Source organism: Pecten maximus, chromosome 19 (genome assembly GCF_902652985.1).
Source record: "Pecten maximus chromosome 19, xPecMax1.1, whole genome shotgun sequence".
Lineage (NCBI taxonomy): Eukaryota > Metazoa > Mollusca > Bivalvia > Pectinida > Pectinidae > Pecten > Pecten maximus.
This window is the reverse complement of record NC_047033.1, coordinates 18335817-18357951: the sequence shown is the minus strand read 5'-3', so window position 1 is coordinate 18357951 and position 22135 is coordinate 18335817. Positions and strand designations below refer to the sequence as shown.

At 36.7% G+C, this 22135-nt stretch overlaps 3 protein-coding genes across 4 annotated transcripts; 2 read left to right on the top strand and 1 right to left on the bottom strand.

Annotated features, from left to right (window-relative positions):
• Nucleotides 1-748: 748 nt before the first annotated feature.
• LOC117317991 (complement C1q-like protein 4) lies at nucleotides 749-5681 on the bottom strand. Its single transcript, XM_033872959.1, has 5 exons — nucleotides 5580-5681; nucleotides 4712-4766; nucleotides 3473-3672; nucleotides 1195-1312; nucleotides 749-954 (listed from the first exon to the last, which is right to left on the bottom strand). The coding sequence occupies exons 1-5, from the start codon at nucleotides 5664-5666 to the stop codon at nucleotides 812-814; spliced, it is 603 nt and encodes a 200-aa protein (XP_033728850.1). The 5' UTR covers nucleotides 5667-5681; the 3' UTR covers nucleotides 749-811.
• On the top strand, nucleotides 5603-11720 carry LOC117317992 (complement C1q-like protein 4). Its single transcript, XM_033872960.1, has 5 exons — nucleotides 5603-5715; nucleotides 6642-6720; nucleotides 7913-8101; nucleotides 8871-9029; nucleotides 11553-11720. Exons 2-5 carry the CDS (start codon nucleotides 6657-6659, stop codon nucleotides 11657-11659), a joined length of 519 nt encoding a protein of 172 aa, XP_033728851.1. The 5' UTR covers nucleotides 5603-5715; nucleotides 6642-6656; the 3' UTR covers nucleotides 11660-11720.
• Nucleotides 11721-13715: 1995 nt separating this feature from the next.
• LOC117317833 (putative methyltransferase DDB_G0268948) lies at nucleotides 13716-20935 on the top strand. Of its 2 annotated transcripts, XM_033872787.1 has the most exons (5): nucleotides 13716-13835; nucleotides 16670-17151; nucleotides 17492-17592; nucleotides 19605-19736; nucleotides 20532-20935. In XM_033872787.1, exons 2-5 carry the CDS (start codon nucleotides 16681-16683, stop codon nucleotides 20620-20622), a joined length of 795 nt encoding a protein of 264 aa, XP_033728678.1. In that variant the 5' UTR covers nucleotides 13716-13835; nucleotides 16670-16680; the 3' UTR covers nucleotides 20623-20935. The 2 variants fall into 2 exon arrangements, with proteins under 2 accessions (XP_033728678.1, XP_033728677.1); XM_033872786.1 differs by lacking the exon at nucleotides 13716-13835 and having other exon boundaries at nucleotides 16532-17151.
• Nucleotides 20936-22135: the final 1200 nt, after the last annotated feature.

Below are 22135 nucleotides of genomic sequence, written 5' to 3'. Positions count from 1 at the left end.
GCATTTCGGGACATCTATTTTTTTATTCATGAAAACGGTGGTATGCAGATTGTTTAAAAAAACAATTCAAAACAGCTGACGTAGTAGCGTGGAAAACTGCATTACAATTGTTCACACCAGATTACCTGTCCGTGTATGAGTTATATACTACCGACTTTCTTATCTATCAAGATAGGGTACATAGAAATGTCCGTTTTACGAGTGAACATGTCTCTCGGTATCTCGGTACTCGACAGAGGTGAAGCAGTTGTGTCATGCAGAGAGTGATTAAAGAGTTGGTGTTTGTTCCACCTGCTTCGTGATAGAAAAAAATAAAGTTATCGTTCCTGGATTAGGACGCAGTGGACAAAACAGAAAAAAATATTTGAATGAAACATGAAATTAAGTTGATATTACCATCAAAAGCGTTTATAGGTTGAAGAACATCGATCCATAATCAATTTTCCATTGCTTTTACGCCGAATACGGCTTTTTGTTTGGTTGAGATTTTTTCATACCACTATGGAAAATATTCCGAAAATGGCGCGAAAAATGTGAAGTCACAATACGGCCATTTACGTTGCGTATTGATTCGTGAAAAATAATCCCTTATATAATCAGATAAATTGTACACGAAACATGTTTTAATTTGAAAAATCAATTTCAGAGGTATAACTCGAAATCGTTTGTCCAAGATTGATCAAACAATTGTTTCAAAAGGCTAGATTGAGAAAAAGCGAAAATATAAAATCAGAGTCGTAACACATACTGTAGTATAGATTGCACAATTGTTTAATTTTCGGGTAAAGATACACAAAGAAGCATGACGTCATTACTTCCCGTTACCGGGTATTTCCTCGAACACTGGAGAAATCATGTACCCGGAGAATGTGCAGTAGACTTCGTTATTGGCTCCGTACAGACTCGTGGCGTAACCGTAGGCAGGGTCAACAGCTTGGACATAAACCTCGTCACCTTGACAACGTAACATATACATTTATTGAAATAATGCACACTTAATCACATCTAATAAAGGACTCGACAGTAAAGAGAGTGCCGAAAGCTGTATTCATCCAGACCGGAAGTCAGGAATATTAACTAAAAAGGAAATTGATACATATTTGGAATAATAGGTGCATTTGCCTATACTTTAACTGACCTATTTAAAGAAGTCTTTTTTAGATACCGAGATTATTTGATTTTATTAATACGCACCCTTAGACAGGTGTAAGATAACCGAGTTTCCTGTAGAGGCGTAGTCTTTAGAAGTGTGTCCGTAGGTGGAAGCTACATACTCAAAGTTCTTGTAGAGCTGCAGCCAGGCCGCCTTATCCTAAAAACAACACGTCAGTAAATCTGAAATCTTTGTATCGACATATCGCATTGTCACTCCTAAAATATATGAATAAAGTCAAAGAGGTTTGTCTCAAAAGAACGCACGCTACGCTACACCGAGTAATCCTCTACACAATACAGGGCTATGCTGTCTATATATAATCAGGGACGTACATGCATGTCCCTGATAAAATGACGTATTGTTTTGCAAACTGCTATAGCTGATAGTATATAATTACAACTTTATCATTCACACGTAGAGCACATGTAAAATCCAACAATATATGGCTACATAATGTCAATATATTCATTATTAAAAAAAATTCATCCACAACACACTACAAATATCACATACATTTACGTTCCTCGAAGTAAAGAAGAGTTATGCCTCTTAGACAATACTGAAATCTATTTTGTTTTCTTTCCATTAAGCTTTCAACGTATGTATTGTTAGATACCTAGGCAAATGTTTACATATACTATTTCAACTTCTAAAATGAAATAATTAAGCTCCAAAATTATTGTGTATTTATGTTTGAACTTCCCAAACATGAAGATGTTTTACGTCGGTGTAGATTTTTTTTTGAAGTATCGTGTTCGTTTGGCTTGTAATATTCCAAACGCTCTTTAAAAACGTATCGAAAAGACTTGATCGATTAAATAGATATTCATTTGAAGCAATATTATCTTAATTTGTTTTAACCTATAAAATTAGCATTCCTCACCATTCTTTTGCTTAACCTTATAAATTATAATTAGTTTTTAATACATCAAATCATGTATCAAGGTGTCAATCATCCCAGATTTCGCGGGAAGGTCCTAGAAAATCATTAAAATTTTCGCCTAAATCCCGATTTGGTACATTTCCCGAATCAGGGTTAAATTCATCCCGGATTCGAGCAGTCATCCCTCATAACACTCCGGAAATCTCAGACATGAAAAAAAAAAAAAAATAAAAAAAATGACACACGTTCTCCCACATTTTGGATGAGCTATGAGAGAGATATCCCTCATTGGAGGTTCAGATGTTCAATGTATCCAAATCCTTTTCTACACTATTTTTGTTTAAGTTATTTCCCTTTACTTTTGTAGATAAATAGTTCGTTCACAAGTCACCCTTGAGTCATATAGATATGGGTGTTCCTGGCCAGCTAAACTCTAACACGAGAGTTGGGATGTCAGTGTCCACGTTACAGGCCCATATTCATACTTAAAAAATGTAACATATTGTAAGCAAGGTGTTGTAAAACGTTTTCATTGCGGCATTGTTATTGTCCCGTGAAAAATGTGTCGAAATTGACGTTATCAATTAACGACGTGATTATGCTACATAAAATGATGACATTCCGCTATTGTGAGAAGCGTCAGAGCGTGTGCCAACTGGCCTTTTTCTACCTCGTTTGAGACCGATATTTCTCTCACACCTCACAGAGTTATCCCGCATTTGTCAGGGAAAAAATAAATCGATCTCGCATTGGAGGGTAAGGATAGCTGGCACGTGCTATTTAACGCTGCTCACAATAACGTAACGTCATGGTTTTACGTTGAGCTATTATTTCGTAAATGATGACTTCATTAATTTTGACATACACTCAAAGCAACATTGCAGGTGGCCCGATGAAAAACTTTCATGAAAACTTACTTTTGTTTGCAAGTATGTGAGAAAATAATCAAACTGTTCCGCGGAAAAGAATATCTCAACACTCGTGAAAGAGTTTCGCTGGCCAACACTTGGCAAGACTCGTGTTGACTGGTCATACTCTTACACTCGGGTTGAGATATTCCTGTCCACGAAACAGAGTCATGTTAGATTATATCACTCCCATCTCTAACAACTGTGGGATCACCCTGACAGTATGTGAGAAAATAATGTTCCGAATGAGCCTGTCTGAAGTTTAATTAGATAATTTATAACTCTTTCATGCTGCTATCGTATATTATCCTTTATTAGTAATTGTAATGTTGTATATTATAAAACAAACAGGCGATTTCTGTAAACAAACCGGCTGTTTCATAATGCAACTTCGAAAATATATATATTGAAACCAATCATGTTCTTGAAAAAAAAATTGAATTATCGAGTGATACTTTTTGTCAACTTTCAAATAATGAACATTTGTGAATTTTTAAAGCTAATTCCAGCGTCATCCAAGATTACCTGGTGAGCGACCGAATGGAACTGGAACACGTAGATCCCGGCGGTGGGACACACAAATGTTCCCGTGTTAGATTTGTAACCACCCCCGATGTTCGTAAAAAGTCGATCGTATATAACTCGTTCGGTGTGACTCAGCGATAACATATTCGTAAGACCTGCAGAGAAGGCCACCTCAGCAGGTTCCGAAGATGCTCTGTTTTCTATAGAAACACAAATGATTATATGAATTAAGGGAAGCTTTTCAAATAATATAGAACCAAAAGATAGCTGTTGGTGCAAACGAATCAAATATGAAAAACAAATGGAAAATAAGATCATGCTAGAACAATAGCCGGAGACAACTCATTTAAATTAATTAATCAGATGATATGAGGTAGGAAGTTCGATGAATATACATTACATATAATGACGGTCATTTTTAAACAAAAGCCATTGCAACAATAATAAACGATAATGAAAAAACAAAACTGAGAATAAAGTGAGAGCTGAACAAAAAGAAAAGAAAGTCATATAAACAGTTCTAATTGTAATAAGGAGGTCAACTTAACTGATTACAAGACACAAAACAGAAGGAAAAAATCACGAACTACTGGACACAAATACAACAACAGAAGCCAGGGGACAACACAAATACAACAACAGAAGCCAGGGGGACAACACAAATACAACAACAGAAGCCAGGGGACAACAACAAATACATTAACAGAAGTTGGAGGGACAACAACAAATACACCAGCAGAAGTCGGAGGGACAACAACAAATACACCAACAGAAGTCGGAGGGACAACAACAAATACACCAGCAGAAGTCGGAGGGACAACAACAAATACACCAGCAGAAGTTGGAGGGACAACAACAAATACATCAGCAGAAGTCGTAGGGACAACAACAAATACACCAACAGAAGTCGGAGGGACAACAACAAATACACCAGCAGAAGTTGGAAGGACAACAACAAATACACCAACAGAAGTCGGAGGGACAACAACAAATACATCAGCAGAAGTCGTAGGGACAACAACAAATACATCAGCAGAAGTTGGAAGGACAACAACAAATACACCAGCAGAAGTCGGAGGGACAACAACAAATACACCAACAGAAGTCGGAGGGACAACAACAAATACACCAGCAGAAGTCGGAGGGACAACAACAAATACATTAACAGAAGCCGGGGGACAACAACAAATGCACCAGCAGAAGCAACAATAACACTCCCGTCATTACATAGAGTCTTACCACCATTGGTTGACGTTAAAGCCAGAAGGCAAACAAAGATAACTCCTGTCAGCATCTGTTATCGCAAATAAATAATTATATATAATGAATGGCATAGTGTCAAATATCAACATCTTGTCAATTCTATCAATGAGTTTTCTTTGTGAAAAATGTGTATGTACAGTGTATTGTTATTCATTTATCAGTTTCCATCATTGAATAAGATAACTGATTTCGGTCACATACTTTTTGTACCTTTCTGGTACAGCATATCATTATTTTACATTAACTGAAGCTTAAGATGTACAGTACTGGGAGGGTAATTTTGTACTCAAACCCTGCGGGAGCGACGAGTGGCGGACGAGCGGAGGGGATTAAAATCACACCGCGATGTCGCCCGAGCGATCTCGCGGCGACATCGCTCCCGCAGCGACATCGCGGCGAGATAGCTCCGGCAGCAATGACTTGAGCGATGGGTATTAACGATACGTGTATCGATGTGTTTGACCGCTAGCAGTTGAGACGATTGGTAGATTTTGTGACTTACATTTACCTTTATTTGATAAGACAATTTATTTCGGTCACATATTCCACTTTATGCTATAAGAGCGTATAATTATTTTACATAAACAGAAGCTCTTAAGATGTACAATGATTTTGTAGGCATGACTGGTAATCGGCCAAACCTTACAAGATTTGGTACACATAAGTAAGAATTATACAATATGGCTTATGTCACGTGTTTTTTGTATATAGACATTATTTAAAAGACATTTCAATTAAGTATATACGTATATTCTTAATAATGACACTCATTAAAGAAATTATGATTGACATAATTAAAGAAAATGAAAAAAGAGTGACATATATATATACATGTAATATATACCTTCACGTTGAGTCGAGAGAGTTGCACGATTTGACTATCGTCACTATGTCGATACGGCCTAGTATCACCCAGCTGTACCGTTCTCATGACCTCTGACTTACAGACTTTTGTCAGCACATAATACTTTCTACTCAAGGTAAGCTTTCTACTTATATGAAATACAGTTTTTTTTGTGTAATATTGACTCATTTCTCGAAAACGAGACCATGAAATGTTTGCCTGAGATCGTAATTAATTATACTATACTTTACGATCTAAGATTAGTTTATAGGATAAGCATGATGTGCTTGTATAGATGTATAATTTCAAATTATAATAGAGATAAGGAATATTGTGCTTTTAAATCGGAATGAAAAAGACTGAATTCAACACAAATTTTCAAACATTGATACATTGTTTATTTGTTTAATTCATATAAAATCTCAACAACACATCCCAACATATTATGAAGCAACAATGGATACGCACATCGGCCATTAAAGGGGCATTCCTTCTTTCAGACATCATAGATATACACAATTTCTCTTGATGAATTGTGTGTCCTTACGATGATTTTATCAGTGTTTATGCCTCCATATAATGGAATCAATGCTGAAATGTACAAGAAAAAGGCGTGTCGTATACAAATACCATATGACTTTGCAATAATTAGGGATACTTCGGGTCGAATTCAGAATTTTCAGGACTTAATACCCGAAGAACTTTGGTTTATCTTGAGAGTAAAACTGCCTTACTAATGTAAAGATTATAACTCGTACTACTTGGAAAAAATACATATTTGATTATAACGACCTAAACTTTATTCAAACGAAGGAATGCCCCTTTAATGTTTAGAATGAGTCATATTTTTGTTCTTATTGTTTTTAAATGAATACTTTAATGAATAATTCAAGGTTTCCTTTCCTATTCGTTTGACGTCATCAATAATGTATGAATAATATAGTTTAGCTTTAGTTTCACATTTATCAAAGTGATAACTTTCCTTGAATCTGATGTTCAGCAGTTTTTAGCCTGTTGTCGCCATTTTAACATGGACACACAGATGATTTTGTGGTCTTTCAGACATCATAACCCGCAATGTCTGGCAGGACAGCAGTCGTACTTGTGCTCTGTATTGTCTGTGTCGAAAGTGCATTAATAAGTAAGTATTTTATTTTAAAAACATGAACTCAAAATCAATTAAACGAGGGAAAATATAAGCAAAAAGAATAGATTGACATGGAGACCCATGAAAAAGTGCTTCTGATAACTGGATACATTAATATAAATAACACAGACTCAATGTTCGTTTAAAATTACCAATAATTAAATTTGCGAAATCAGTAAAGTTATAAGATTTTTTTTATGTTTACGCGTTGACGGTTGTTCACGCCCATTTTGATTTTCCAGACTTCTTTTTCTGGATTTTCACACTTCCTTCCCTAGCATTATTGACGAGTCCTCGAAGGACCAAACAGTTGTGTGATGTCCAAAGCATTACTGACGAGTTATCGAAGGACCAAACAGTTGTGTGATGTCCATAACATTACTGACGAGTCCTCGAAGGACCAAAAACGGTTGTGTGATGTCTCTGGTATTACTGACGAGTCCTCAAAGGACCAAACAGCTGTGTGATGTCCAAATCATTACTGACGAGTCCTCGAAGGACCAAACAGTTGTGTGATGTCCATAACATTACTGACGAGTCCTCGAAGGACCAAACAGTTGCGTGATGTCCATAGCATTATTGACGAGTTATCGAAGGACCAAACAGCTGTATGATGTCGCTAGCATCACTGACGAATACCTAGAAGGAGCAAACAGCTGTATGATGTCGCTAGCATCACTGACGAATACCTAGAGGGAGCAAACAGCTGCATTATGTCGCTTGCTTCACTGACAAATACCCAGAGGGAGCAAACAGCTGTATTATGTCGCATGAAGTCATGAACTATGAATGTCACACTTAACTCCGTTTGATTAACCTTCCACATTTTAAACTAAAACCTGTCATAATGTACTTTATTTGAGTTATGTGATCAAGCTATCTTACAGGAACTGTATCCAGTAGTGCTAATTGTACATAGGAGCCTGCCTCCTTCCCATTTCTTTTTTCGCTCTACGTTTGATGTTCAAAAATTTATTTCACAGTATTCGCTCATCGAAATTTTAAAATTTTGGTTTAAACATTTTCCGTTATGATTGTAATTTTTAACTCGAAGTTTTAATGTTTGCTCTCCAAGGGCTCGCAATTTTATTTTTTTTAATTCAAAGACTCATTTCGCAAAATACATTTAAAAGCCTTTATATCTTCACGTATGTAACCTTGAATCTTTCCTTCCTTGTTAATCCAGATGTCCCAAATTATTTCCCGTCATCCTTTCGGAGAGCTGGAGGTGGAGGAAATACATTCATCGCATTTTCTGCTGGACTTACCAATGGGACAGAATCACATGTGGCCACTAACGTAACATATGACAAAGTGTTTGTGAACGCTGGGAACGGATACAACAATCAAACCGGAGTATTTACAGCCCCTCTAGGTAAGATTTGATCACTGTCGCTAAATATTGACAATCATTAATGAAGAGTAAGTGTGTCCGCTAATTCTTACTGAAATATAAATGAAATATTCAATCTTGAACGAATTACACCAAATAGAATACACTTTGAATTGAAATATTGACAAATATGAAAAAAAGTATGTCTCCAAATCCAGGTTGTGAAATACCTAATTCACATTTTGAGTTCCTGCAGTCGTCTTCAAGGTATCAACACTTGCTGCCCTTCATCACATCCCGGGAGAGTTGTTCCCTATTTATATCAAAATGTGCTTATACCCTGTGTATCTACAATACAATCCTCTGACGCTGCTCTTTTGACATGATTCGTTCGTTTTATTCATTCATTCATTCACAAATGACCATCGGATAATACTATGAGGTAACAAGAGGACCAACAAGTCTTGTCGGTATTTCTCTCCCTTTTTTATAGTAGAGCTCTTGTGCCGGACAATATTTCTGTCAAATATATTGCAGATGAAATTCTAGGCGAAAATATGGACATTTGAACGAAGATGCCATTATAACTAAAATCAATCAAAAGATGACCATATATATGACACAATATACTATTAGAGAATTACGAAGACAGTGACCATACGTTTCTGAGCGGTAAGCGGCTCCTAGCTGACAATCTCAGGTGATATCACGGTCTTAAAACGGGCCTTTGGTTTAGAGAAGAGCGTCAGAAGTCATATGGACTGGCATCTAATGTTGATAAAAGACTAAAGATATTGTGTATTATTTACAGACGGGACATATGTGTTTATGTTCAACACACTATCCCAGACAGATCGTCAGCTCTGGCTGGATCTCTACCACAACAATAACTACGTAGTTACAGGGCATGCGCACGCCGTCCACGATTACGCTTCCTCCTCCAATGCAGTCGTCCTTACCATTTCTCGAGGTAACTACAGCAATGGGACGGATCAGTCCTGTACTAAGTATTACACTCTGTGATAGATTATGTCCTGTTTATTGTGCGTTAAATGCCGTAAACCAGGTTTGTTTGCTGTCGGGGTAATCGGTAGGTAAGTATTACTATGGTATAAACAGGGTAACATGTGCATGTGTTCATATGTATTCGGTACGAAAACGGCGATACGAACTTGGTAGAGGAATTTTGTGTTTATCAATTTAATAAAAGTCACGAGTCTTCTGAATGGTTGTAAATGTATATAGTTTAGTTATTTAGTTGAGAATAATATTTAATTATAACTGCTAAGAAAATAATCGATATTTGTATGAGGATTTGTTTTGAAAAATATATGCTTCATAGACCAATGTTATTCCATAATGCCATACTAATTCGACCTTTTAATATATCAATACAGTGCAACTTCCGAAAACCGAACCTTCTAAAAACCGAACACCTCTGAATACCGAACGAATTGACATTGTACGGAATTGGTCCTTCTTTGTTATAGCATTGAAAAACTTCCAAATACCGATCCCTCTGAATTCCGAACACCGGACTGATTTTGTGTCTGGTTCCTGTTAAAATATAGCAAAAATTACTTCTGAAAACCGGCCTTACCTGAGCGATTATGACACGAGGTCAGGCCAGTCAACCGTGAAACAACAACTGTAACGGGTATTGTGTGAAGCCTTATTGTCTCGGGACCTAATAAGTAGGTGATTTATCCAATATATATCCCAAGGGGGCATTATGACTGATGGTCTAGTGCATAATCAACACGATAATTATGAAACAATGCCACACTTCATTGAAGCGCGTCGGTTCGTTTATCTTCTCAATGCAAGTAGAGCTAGAAGCCCGAGTTTCGCATTTAATTTAAATGAGGCCCAAAGGGGGTTGTTTTCGTAAATGAAGCCTGTGATGTTTTTTTAGACAACAGCGATGTCGGAAATACGACCAGTATCATCTGATCAATTGTAATTGATATTGAAACAAAACATCTTCACACCCTTTAATATTAGTCGATATGTAAAATATTCCGTACTGGACTATCGGCCCCATCCACATGACGGAAGCTTCACCGGATGTAACAAAATGTAGGTCGATCGTAAAGTGTAGTTGTACATGTGAAAATACTGTTTAAAACTATAGTTATAGTCATTTGCCTTTCTTATATATTCTGCAATAGATACATTGATTAACTTTCATAATATGCATATTATTCAGACAAACCAAATATTGTCTACGTGATACCGGCTCGGTTTGTAATCGGGTGCATTCTAATAAAACATCGTCCGACCAATTATATCCGGAATTCGACCGGTCATTTTCGATCAACTTCTCCAAACCGAACCCTCTGTAAACCAACAAATAGTCATGTCCCATGCATGTTCGGTTTATAGAGGTTCCACTGTACTTTTATTATCATTAATATCATTATTATTGTTATAATTATGGAATGTAATATGCCTTTTTAGTCAACATCTTAGTTTTAAAGTGATATTAAGTTAGTATAAAACTTCATTATGAATATAAATAACTAATTTGGCTCTTCGACATAACATGTTATTTTCGCGTTATTACCCGACCTAATGTTATTTTCTTCTCCAAAGATGATCCTAACTGGCTTTCAGAAATACAAACACGGTAGACACGTTTGCAATCTTTGACACGAAGAGGATTAAACTGTTAAAAAAACCTCATCTTTATGATTTCATTGAAGAATTAACAAAGCTATGTGACTGATAAAATTATAAAAAGAAAACTTTATATTCAAGAACAGTTTACGCAATAAGACAACAATACAAGTTTTTAGATAATGTGGGTATTTTCAGGTGGAATGATCTTGTAAAGAATGGCGAAAAAAATGTAGAATAAAGTTAAGTGAAGAAGAACGGGGGAATATTTTAAAAGGTTGAGAAAAATAGAAACATATCTGTTAAAATATTACGAAAAATGAAATAATACTTTTAAAAGTTAATTAAGCATGGGTTATCTTTAAAAAGGCTACAAATAATGGAGTAATGCTTCAAAACGGTATATAGAAGGGAAGAAACTTTTTAAATGTTACCAAATAACAGAGAGAAAAAAGAATAATCACAACATATTGTGTCTTGTTGGCCAAAACGTGATTTCTAGACCATTAGTCTGACCTGGCAGAGGAACAGATACAATGTACATACGATATTGGGGAATCTAGGCAGGACTATCCTATCAATTGTATAATCTAACCATTTTTCCAACACAATAGTTGGGTGCTATTAAACTCCCAAGGCAAAAAATAATCATTACAACTGTTGAACAACACTTTATGCCACACGTGGAATAAACTTTAAACGCGTTTTGATTTGTTGACATTGAGAACTTTGACCGGGACTATTTCTAAATCACGTGGTTAAGTGTGTTTTGATTGACTAAATCTTAAATATTTATATATATCAACGAGTTTCCGTCAACTATATTTATAACAATAAAAAATTACCATGTTTTCTTTGTTTGTGAATGTTCTAGGTGACGCTGTGTACATCCGAGCGAGGGGAGATAACTTCGTTTACGGCCAGCCAGACGAAATATATTCCACTTTCAATGGATTTATTTTGTTTGCGTCAAATCCATAATTACCATGATCTATTTTCCAATGCTCAAAATATGATTGAATAAACCATGTTTATCTACAGATGGTGTGGACTTATTTCCTTTTTTAATGAATGAAAACAAACAAACCGACCTATTCTGATTAATTTTATTAATTTCTAACCGATGCTTAAGCATAGATTGACGTGATAATTGCTACAAATGTACTTCTTACAATACGATAAATTATCAGCGCATCAAATTGTACCAAGTCAGCGTAATGGCGATATGGCGCATGCCCATTGTACCAGAATGAAGGGAAGTATGTATAATGTGATTTATGTATACATAAAGCTATATTAGAAACTGAAAGATGTAACATTTTTATGTGAATTGCTTAATAATAAATATGCTGTGATTACTGAAAATGTATTTGTACTTATAAACTCACCTATCATCTGTATAGTATCCCCTGAGATTCCTGTGGATGTCAATATCCGAGGTTTACAGTTATCATATGACACTGACTATTGAGAGAAAGTTAAATCCCTTAAACAAAAACAAAAAGCAACACAAAACATCTGTTGACTTATATGGCATATATTTATTACGCATAGTGGTACCAGTTTATTATAGAATCACATAGATTATTTTCTTCTACATTATCAGAAGTACACAATTTATCCAAGTGACTGAATAAGTGGATTAGCATAAAAACACAGTTCGATATAACAAACTAGCATACTTTCCGGTCCTATTTCTTACGAGTTCCAGAAGGACACAACAGCTGTATGTTGCATTTAGAAGTGAATAAAACTTACCTTAAACACAGAGACACCCTTTTTGAAGCAATAACTTGTTGGATGCTCCTTGGCATCCCTGGTGGTGTTAGATGTTCTTTAATATCCCTGGTGGTTGTTGGATGTTCCTTGACATTGCTGGTTGTTGTTGGATGCCCCTTGACATTCCTGGTTGTTGTAAGATGCCCCTTGACATTCTTGGTTGTTGTTTAATGTCCCTTGACATCCCTTGTGATGTATGTTGTTACTTTGATATCCCCGGTAGTTTCAGATGCTCCGTGAAATCCCTGGTAGTTGTCGGATGATTCTCAGCATTGCTTGTGTTTCTTGGATGCTCTTTGACATCTCTGGAGGTTGTTGGATGGTCCTTGACAATAATGGTAATTGTTGGATGCTCCTTGACATTCTTGGTGATTGTTTAATGCCCCTTGGCATCCCTGGTGGTATTTGATGTTCTTTGATATCCCCGGTAGTTTCAGATGCTCCGTGAAATTCCTGGTGGTTGTTGGATGTTCCTTAACATTACTTGTGGTTGTTGGATGCCCCTTGATATTGATGATGGTTGTTGGAGCTCCTTAACATTACTTGTGGTTGTTGGATGTTTTTTGATATCCGCGATGGTTGTTGGATGCTCCTTAGCATGCCTGGTAGCTGTTGGATGTTCTTTGACATCACTGGTCGTTGTGGGATGTTCCTGTGACAATCTTGATGGTTCATTTGTCTTTATCCTGGTTGTCATTTTGAGGGTTTGACTTTATAACTATTTCAGAAATTCATTATTGATATACTCAGAGAGCACACTCTTTCTTCGTTAACAAATTAAAAAGGTAACATTTGATGAGCTTTGTTGAAATAAATCGGTTTAAGGCGTTAGAGATAGGAATGACTATATATGTCACTCCCCATGTTAAGTATTTCAGCGAAACTGAAAACATTCATACTCATTATAGTGTTTGAATATATTTCAGCGAGCAGAAAATATCATTCATACACATTATATTGTTTGAATATCATTTCAGCGAGATTGAATATCATTTATGTATGTCTTAGTGTTTAGATGTAATTTTAGCGAGGTTGAATATCATTGATACACATTATTTTGTTTGAATATATTTTAGCGAGATGTACGGTTTACTGCTTCAGTATAAATAGATTTACATTTAAACACTTTACAGAGGTCAATAAACGTCTATAACTATTTCACAGTCAAATGTATATACACGATTTACGCTACTATGGTATGACCTGTCAGAGGTCGGGAAATCAGGTTAAGATCAACGGCCGGTGAAAAATCATCAGTGAATACATGTTACCTGGTTTGTTCAGTTGGACCGTGAGTTTGGGAATCAGACAGCATCTAGGCGGTTATACTGCTATTGTGATCGTAGTCGTGACGATATTGTCGACGAGGACAAGAAAGGTAACATTTCAACTATTGACGAATATAGCCATCTCACGGTCAAATTGGGGGTTACATGCATAAAACTGAATTAAGTAAATTGCTATCGATAACTTCAATAACAGTACAACTCCTATTAACACAGACATTTGTGTTGTATTAGATTTGTCAGCTTTGCTATGATATCATTATCTATTTTTAGATTGAGTGTAGCATTTTTTTTTTATTTATGTAGGACACTGGTGTATGGGCACTGGTGTATGTATAGGGGTACTGATGTATATATAGGGATACTGGTGTGTATATAGGGGTACTGGTGTATATATAGAGGTACTGGTGTATGTATAGGGGTACTGGTGTATGTATAGTGTACTGGTGTATGTATAGTGTACTGGTGTATGTATAGGGGTACTGATGTATATATAGTGTACTGGTGTATGTATAGGGGTACTGGTGTATATATAGGGGTACTGGTGTATATATAGGGGTACTGGTGTATATATAGGGGTACTGGTATGTATATAGGGGTACTGGTTTATATATAGGGGTACTGGTTTATATATAGGGGTACTGGTGTACATAAAGAGGTACTGATGTATCTAAAGGGTACTGGTGTATATATAGGGGTACTGGTGTATATATAGGGGTGCTGGTGTATATATAGGGGTACTGGTGTATATATAGGGTACTGGTGTACATGTATATATAGGGTACTGGTGTATATATAGGGTACTGGTGTATATATAGGGGTACTGGTGTATATATAGGGTACTGGTGTATATATAGGGTACTGGTGTATATATAGGGGTACTGGTGTATATATAGGGGTACTGGTATGTATATAGGGGTACTGGTTTATATATAGGGGTACTGGTGTGTATATAGGGGTACTGGTTTATATATAGGGGTACTGGTGTGTATATAGGGGTACTGGTTTATATATAGGGGCACTGGTGTACATAAAGAGGTACTGATGTATATATATAGGGTACTGGTGTATGAATTGAATTGAATTGAATTGAATTGAATTGAATATCTTTATTTCCTCCAACGTGTGAAGATCAATTCGACAATATTGAAAATATGAAAATGAGAACGTATGTACATTGATTAAATAGACATTAATTTGATATTATGTATATATTAAATTAATATCGAAACTCAGTACATGGACTGAAATTCGCCGAAGTCATATGAGCTGATTATTGTTTAACACAGTTCGCCAATCTTATGATAGAACACTACAGGCGGGATAGCCAATGTACAAGGGCTGATTTCATTAGACAGAATGTCTTTGCGGACAGTTTCCAATTCTCAGGACTGATATCAAGCGTATTATTATTTTTCATCATCATTCAAAATACTGACATTCTGAATAACCGGAAGTACATTCACTATTGAAGTTTGAAGGATGTCTCTTTCCTCAAAATATACACGGCAGTCTATTAATAAATGTTTAACAATGTCGTCGACATTTTGTTTACACGAGTCACAAATACAGTTTGTTAAAGGTAGACTTCCAAGTTTGACGAGGAATCCAAATTCCCGACACATGTTGCTTATATCAAGGCACAAGAACCACAGTCTGTGTGGAGCGATACGTGGGTGAATATTTCTGAATCGCGCCAGTTCTGATCGTCTTGCTACGCGTTCTTTCCATTTAAGCTCAGACGTCTCTAAAATCGCTTTATTTACTGTATATTTCCAGGCGGTTTTTGTAGGGAAGCATCCGTATCTTATTATACGGGTACATGTGTATGTATAGGGTACTGGCGTCTCTAAAAATATAAATTGCCCATGCTGCTGCTTCTTGTTCGCTATTGTTGGAGCGGAACGTTCAGTATAATGTGCCGGCGATATTTGCCAGTATGCTTGATCGAGGTAGCAATATCAAGTCGGGGTCAGTTCCGCGTGGTTGAAGCTGACACACAATGGAAATTGTCGTTGACTTTAGAGGTATGCTACAAAAATGTGTTTTCCTCAGCAGTTTGTTGATCCGACACTTGTTGTTAATATCTTTTCTCTTTTGTTCATTTCAATTTATTGTCCAGAGATGAAAACTTGTTAACCTATTTAGTTATGATATACAGTAGTGCTTTCCCGAGCAGCATAATTATTCCACTATTTTACAAAGCATTATTTTACTTTGTGGTTTTTATTCAGATGATAAAAGTAACATATTAAGTTGGGTTTTTTTAAACTTAGTTCGTTGAAAATGTGTCTAATATTTCAAGTTTGAAACGTTTTGGACGTTCTGGGACAAAATGTTATTTTTATACAAAAATATCTGTAACGTTTGAAATTTGTTTCAATATTCAGACGGACAGGTGGACCATCAATTTATATGTGTTGCTCTTGTCAAAGTTATTGCAGGGTTGTAAATTTAGGTATAAAAAAACTATATGTTTGTTTCAAGACAAAAATACTTTCAAAGCTTACGTTGATGCATAGACATGAGATGCTCCCACGAAAGTTTGCGACAGAAAGTGAGTTATTATCCTGTAAATTTGAGATCGCAAAAGTACCCGTTTCTGCAATACACTTCCGTGATAACAGTAATAAGCCGTGGAATTGAAAAACAGTCAGCTATTGACTGGCATCATAAATTTACTTATGACCATAGCTAGAGTGTTTGTTTAGTCTTGACTGATTTAATTAATAATGGCGGCGTTATGACGTCAGAGTACCTAAAACTATAGTAGTTACACAAATGTATCCCTAACAGAAACCGCCTGACCCTACAACGGAAGTGAGGAGGAGAAAATTAGTCTCCTCTAAGGACATGGAGTCAGATAGATCAGCTCTCTCCCGATCCCATCTGAATAATCATAATTTCTCAAAAATTACATTTTTAGGTGTTCACAGAATGGCCAGCTACAGATTGTTTGAAGATGAAGAGCATGCAAAAGTATATACTAAATATCGACCACCGTATCCAAAGGCATTATACGACGAAATCGAAAATTATTGCAAGGGATTGAGCGAAAACGACTTGGACCTGGCTATAGACGTAGGGTGCGGAAGTGGCCAGAGTACTCTCCCCTTGACCAAATTTTGTAAACATGTTATTGGAATAGATATAAGCAATGAGCAGATCTTACAAGCAAGGAAATCCGCGACCAATATCGATTTCCGGGTAGGCTCCGCGGAGGACCTGAGTTCACAAGGAGACGGAACTGTAGATCTGGTAACTGTAGGTACAGCCATTCATTGGTTGGACAGATCTATATTTATGAAGGAGGTGGAACGTGTACTGAGACCAGGAGGGGTACTGGCAGTGTATACCTACGGCTTAGACATATTACACAACAAAGAGGCACACGGCCTTGTATGGGAGGTATATAGTTTATAACAAGTAAAATCTATTTTTACTTCTCTTTTATAGTACTGTCACATCGAAATGCCATTATCTCTAATCGGTGATCTGTCCGATAGAATTACATCTTCGAAACTTCAATCGTTGAATTTCAGGCAATATCATCTTAGAATTGTTTTTGTTGGAATTAATAGTGCTTTGTACAAGGGAACTCGAATTTCTGGTCCATTGTTATATGTAATGATAATTCTAGCTTTACATTTAAACTTAGGGCAAACGGACGGCGAATGCCGCCTTATGTAAAACTTCATGTTTAAATATCCGAATAAAGGTATGTCTTCACCCTATTTTTTTCTTACAGGATCTATATAAGAAAACGTTACAAGATTGTAATCCTGGCCCACATATTCATATCATCAATGGCTTAAGTTTGATAGAACTACCATTCAAAGACTCCATAAGGTAGGTGTTTAAAAGGGCATCTGCCCTGAAAGAATTGATCTTACTGTCCCTATCCATTCTCTATCCACATTTGCTGCCAAGCAATCGCTATACTGTTAGTGTAACAAAGGGAGGTAACTCTGATACACCAGAATTCACTTTGTAGCGTATATATGCATACATTTTTGAGGGGACTTCATTCGTGGGGCCTGAACCCGGAAGTACTTAATTGTGGTCTTAGTCCTATTATAGGACACTATTTTTGTCAAAAATTTAAAATAATTATTTTCATAAACTTTGAGCTATTTGAAATCATGCTGTGAAAACAGAATTACTCTATGACACATAAAACAGGAATTACAGAGATCTAAAAACACCCTATTGACACTGAAAATCAAGACACAATTCTACATACAGCTACTATGTATATTTCTGATATCATGTGATAGATAAAATGAAACAGTTTTTTCAATAATTGAGATATTTCAATTCTGTAAACTGGTTTAGAAACTTTGATATTCCCTGCATATAACTATATATAGTTTGCTCCCAATTTCAAATTTTAACTTTAATTTTTAAAGAATTTAAAATTTTGCTTTAAAATATTCTAATTTTGTTATCAGACTGATATCATAACTGTTTCAAAGCATTAATCAGGTCTCATAAGGACATGAAATAATCTAAATGCAACAATAAAGACTTGCAGTGACCAACCACAGTGAGTTACCACCAATAGACACACTAGCCAGCACTTGTTTACAATTACTGTTATGCTGTCCAGCCATAGGTAGAAAAGAGGGGTGGAGGGCAGTGAAGCATAAGCTGGTTCAACTGAGCTCAGAAGAACTATACAGCAAAGTATAAACCTAAAATGAAAAAGAGAACCCTATCGCTACTAGTAGAACAGCACAAAGATCATGCGAGAGGTCCAAGTCTGCTCGGAAGTCTGACTACAGGAGAGGACAGCTAGATCCAGCAAATGCAGGGGAGACAATCAGCTTCAGGATCATCTATGTTGAGAAGCCAAAACAAACTGTTTAAGATACAGTGGGAAACCTGAAAATAAGACATTGAATTCAAAATTCAAAAACAAATGTGTAACAACAACAAAAAAGTTATATATACAAATATATATGACTACCTAAAGAGGGAGCCTCCCCGTGGCGGTGGTCGGGAATGTTGTGTCTCTGGATACAATAGCTAATACCCTCAAAACAATTAAAAAAAATTAAAATAAATATGTTTTAAATTTTCAAATCTAACAATCAGTCCCTATAGAATACATGACCATGTCAAATATTTAAATAAAAAACAATACAAAAATAATTAAAAAATTCTAAAAAAAAATAACAAAAAATCATTTTAAAATTTAATTTGGAGTTAAATTCATGTTAAATTTGAAAAATAGCTTTACTAACTAATCACAAATATAACTGTCAACAAGCATGTCAAATTTTAAGAGAATTGGCGAAAAAATGTGGATTTGTCAAATAAAAACATGGATTTCAGGGCCTATCATATTAGGACCGAGACCACAATTAGCTTCGCTATATGTTTCATTGTAACATTAAAATTCATAATAAATTCCCAACATCTCATATGCAACTTTCCATCTCACCTGGCCAAGACCAACATCTGAGAAGCAAAATATAAAAGTTTCAACCCAGCATGTTAGCTTGGAGGAGTCATGTGACATAGCTTCACAGAGGTACAGTGAAACGAAGGGAAGTAACTCTGATGTATTAGAATTTTCCTACCGTATGATTCGAAAACTGAATTTATGATATCATCCTTCCGCTTTTTTTCTCTAAAATCTTTTTTCTGACTCAACATTTTTGTTTTTAGGAGTCGCATGTGAAAATAATTCTCTCTGAAAATGTTCTTCCTAGAAAGTGATGTTAATTTTGAAATTTGACTACTTACAAAATTATACACACTATTGTAACATAAAAACATATATTGTATAATCCTTAGTGGTGGACAGAGAAGTTGCTACCCCACACTGACATCGAATCCATTTCCTTATTTAATAGGTTAGAGCCCTTATTGGTCGAGAGAGAAGTTGATGTAGATTTCTATATTGGCTTCATTAGATCCTGGTCGCCATGGCAACTTTTCGAGAAGAAGAACCCAAAGACAGATATTTTGACAGTTTTAGCACAACGGTAAGACCTATTATCATACAACTATTGAGAAACAAGTAATATAAACCTTTATCAATTACTCTTGTTGGTCTGAATGGAAGCGCACACGGGGTCTTATTGTGGGAAGAAACCCGATTACCTGGGGGAAACATACGTGGTCGGGCGGGCGACCCCGTCCCGTTTCAACCCGATCGGGGAACAGAACGCCATTCGCCTGGGTGAATGGCGTGTTTGGTACCACTGTGTCACCCAACCATCAATGCGATCTTAAACACTTCGTCCTCAATTTTACCACATTGCTATGATACATATTTCATACCAATGATCATTCACAGTAATTGTGCTAATAATTATTTTAATAATGGTTGATATCGTCAACTTTCTCTTTATCTTTTCAGTGTAATGGAATATTGCGCTCGAACCTTACACCTGGCGTTTGTTTCCTTCGAACGTAGAATGTACCTGCATTACTTACGAACAAATATATTTCGGTTATTGTGCAACAAAAAATATTCCGTTAATCCAAAAGCTACTCTAGCACTAGAACTCTTCATGAATCGGTTCGTGTTTTCTTAAACCAGAATACAGTTAATTGTGCCTTGTTTTTAGTGGGTTAACGTCCACGCAAAACGAAGGGTCATATGGGGACGGGTGTCAATGAGACACCTCGCGTGAGAAGCACTGAAAGAAAAAGTAGCGAGAAAAGAAAGACAGGATCTCAGATGACAAGTGTGGTATTGTAGAACGAATATCTACGTACGAACTCGATAAAGTAAACTTTTAAATATCCTTATTATTTGATCTTCAATTTTTCAGGCTGAAGGCTCTGTACAAGGATAGTGTATCCAATGATGTCCATCAAATCTCGCTTACCTCGACGACATATGCATTACTTGGAAGAAAATGAACTTCTCAATTAGATTGTAAAAAAGAGAAACTCAGATTTTGGATAGTATACTCATTCAGGCGCATTAACCTGGGCTATGCAAATATATACACTAAACTGATGCGAATTTCAAATCAGTTAAACAAGAGGGGTGTCCTCTGAATGCAAAAATAATGAATTTCTTTATTAAAAACATCCAGATGTCGAATTCAGATTATTATTTTGTATGGGATTAAATAGGGGACACCAAGAATCATCATCTGTGGACGAGCAGGGTCATATGAGGAATGGCATCAAGGAGACATCAACAGCCAGAATCATATGATGATGTGCGTCATGGATACACCAACAGCAAGGGTCAAATTAGGACATACGTCAAGGATACACCAACAGCCAGGGTCAAACTAGGACAGATGTCAAAGATACACCAACAGCCAGGGTCAAACTAGGACAGATGTCAAGGATACACCAACAGCCAGGGTCAAACTAGGACAGATGTCAAGGATACACCAACAGCTAGGGTCAAACTAGGGCAGATGTCAAGGATACACCAACAGCCAGGGTCAAACTAGGACAGATGTCAAGGATACACCAACAGCCAGGGTCAAATTAGGACAGATGTCAAGGATACACCAACAGCCAGGGTCAAATTAGGACAGATGTCAAGGATACACCAACAGCTAGGGTCAAATAAGGACAGATGTCAAGGATACACCAACAGCTAGGGTCAAATTAGGACAGATGTCAAGGATACACCAACAGCCAGGGTCAAACTAGGACAGATGTCAAGGATACACCAACAGCCAGGGTCAAACTAGGACAGATGTCAAGGATACACCAACAGCCAGGGTCAAATTAGGACAGATGTCAAGGATACACCAACAGCCAGGGTCAAATTAGGACAGATGTCAAGGATACACCAACAGCTAGGGTCAAATAAGGACAGATGTCAAGGATACACCAACAGCTAGGGTCAAATTAGGACAGATGTCAAGGATACACCAACAGCCAGGGTCAAACTAGGACAGATGTCAAGGATACACCAACAGCCAGGGTCAATCTAGGACAGATGTCAAGGATACACCAACAGCCAGGGTCAAATTAGGACAGATGTCAAGGAAATTCCTACAGCCAGGGTAATATGAGGACGGATGCGTAGGAAACACCAACAGACAAGGTCATGTGAGGACGGATGTCAAGTAAACACCCACAGCCATGGTCATATGAGGATGGGCGTCAAGAAGACATCAACAGCCAGAGTCATATGAGGATGGGCGTCAAGACGACATCAACAGCCAGAGTCATATGAGGAATGGTGTCAAGAAGACATCAACAGCCAGAATCATAATTATGAGGAATGGTGTCAAGGGGGCATAAACAGCCAGAGTCATATGAGGATGGGCGTCAAGGAGACATCAACAGCCAGAGTCATAATTATGAGGAATGGTGTCAAGGAGACATCAACAGCCAGAGTCATATGAGGATGGGCGTCAAGGAGACATCAACAGCCAGAGTCATAATTATGAGGAATGGT

Coding starts and splice junctions, on each gene's coding strand:
- LOC117317833 (XM_033872786.1), top strand. CDS start 16,597: ATGGAGTCAGATAGATCAGCTCTCTCCCGATCCCATCTGAATAATCAT. Junction 17,593..19,604: donor CCATTCAAAGACTCCATAAG/GTAGGTGTTTAA, acceptor CTTATTTAATAG/GTTAGAGCCCTTATTGGTCG. Junction 19,737..20,531: donor TTGACAGTTTTAGCACAACG/GTAAGACCTATT, acceptor TCAATTTTTCAG/GCTGAAGGCTCTGTACAAGG.
- LOC117317991 (XM_033872959.1), bottom strand. CDS start 5,666: ATGAGAACGGTACAGCTGGGTGATACTAGGCCGTATCGACATAGTGAC. Junction 4,767..5,579: donor TCTCTCGACTCAACGTGAAG/GTATATATTACA, acceptor TTGCGATAACAG/ATGCTGACAGGAGTTATCTT. Junction 1,313..3,472: donor TCCATTCGGTCGCTCACCAG/GTAATCTTGGAT, acceptor TGTTGTTTTTAG/GATAAGGCGGCCTGGCTGCA.
- LOC117317992 (XM_033872960.1), top strand. CDS start 6,657: ATGTCTGGCAGGACAGCAGTCGTACTTGTGCTCTGTATTGTCTGTGTC. Junction 6,721..7,912: donor TGTCGAAAGTGCATTAATAA/GTAAGTATTTTA, acceptor TTGTTAATCCAG/ATGTCCCAAATTATTTCCCG. Junction 9,030..11,552: donor CGTCCTTACCATTTCTCGAG/GTAACTACAGCA, acceptor TGAATGTTCTAG/GTGACGCTGTGTACATCCGA.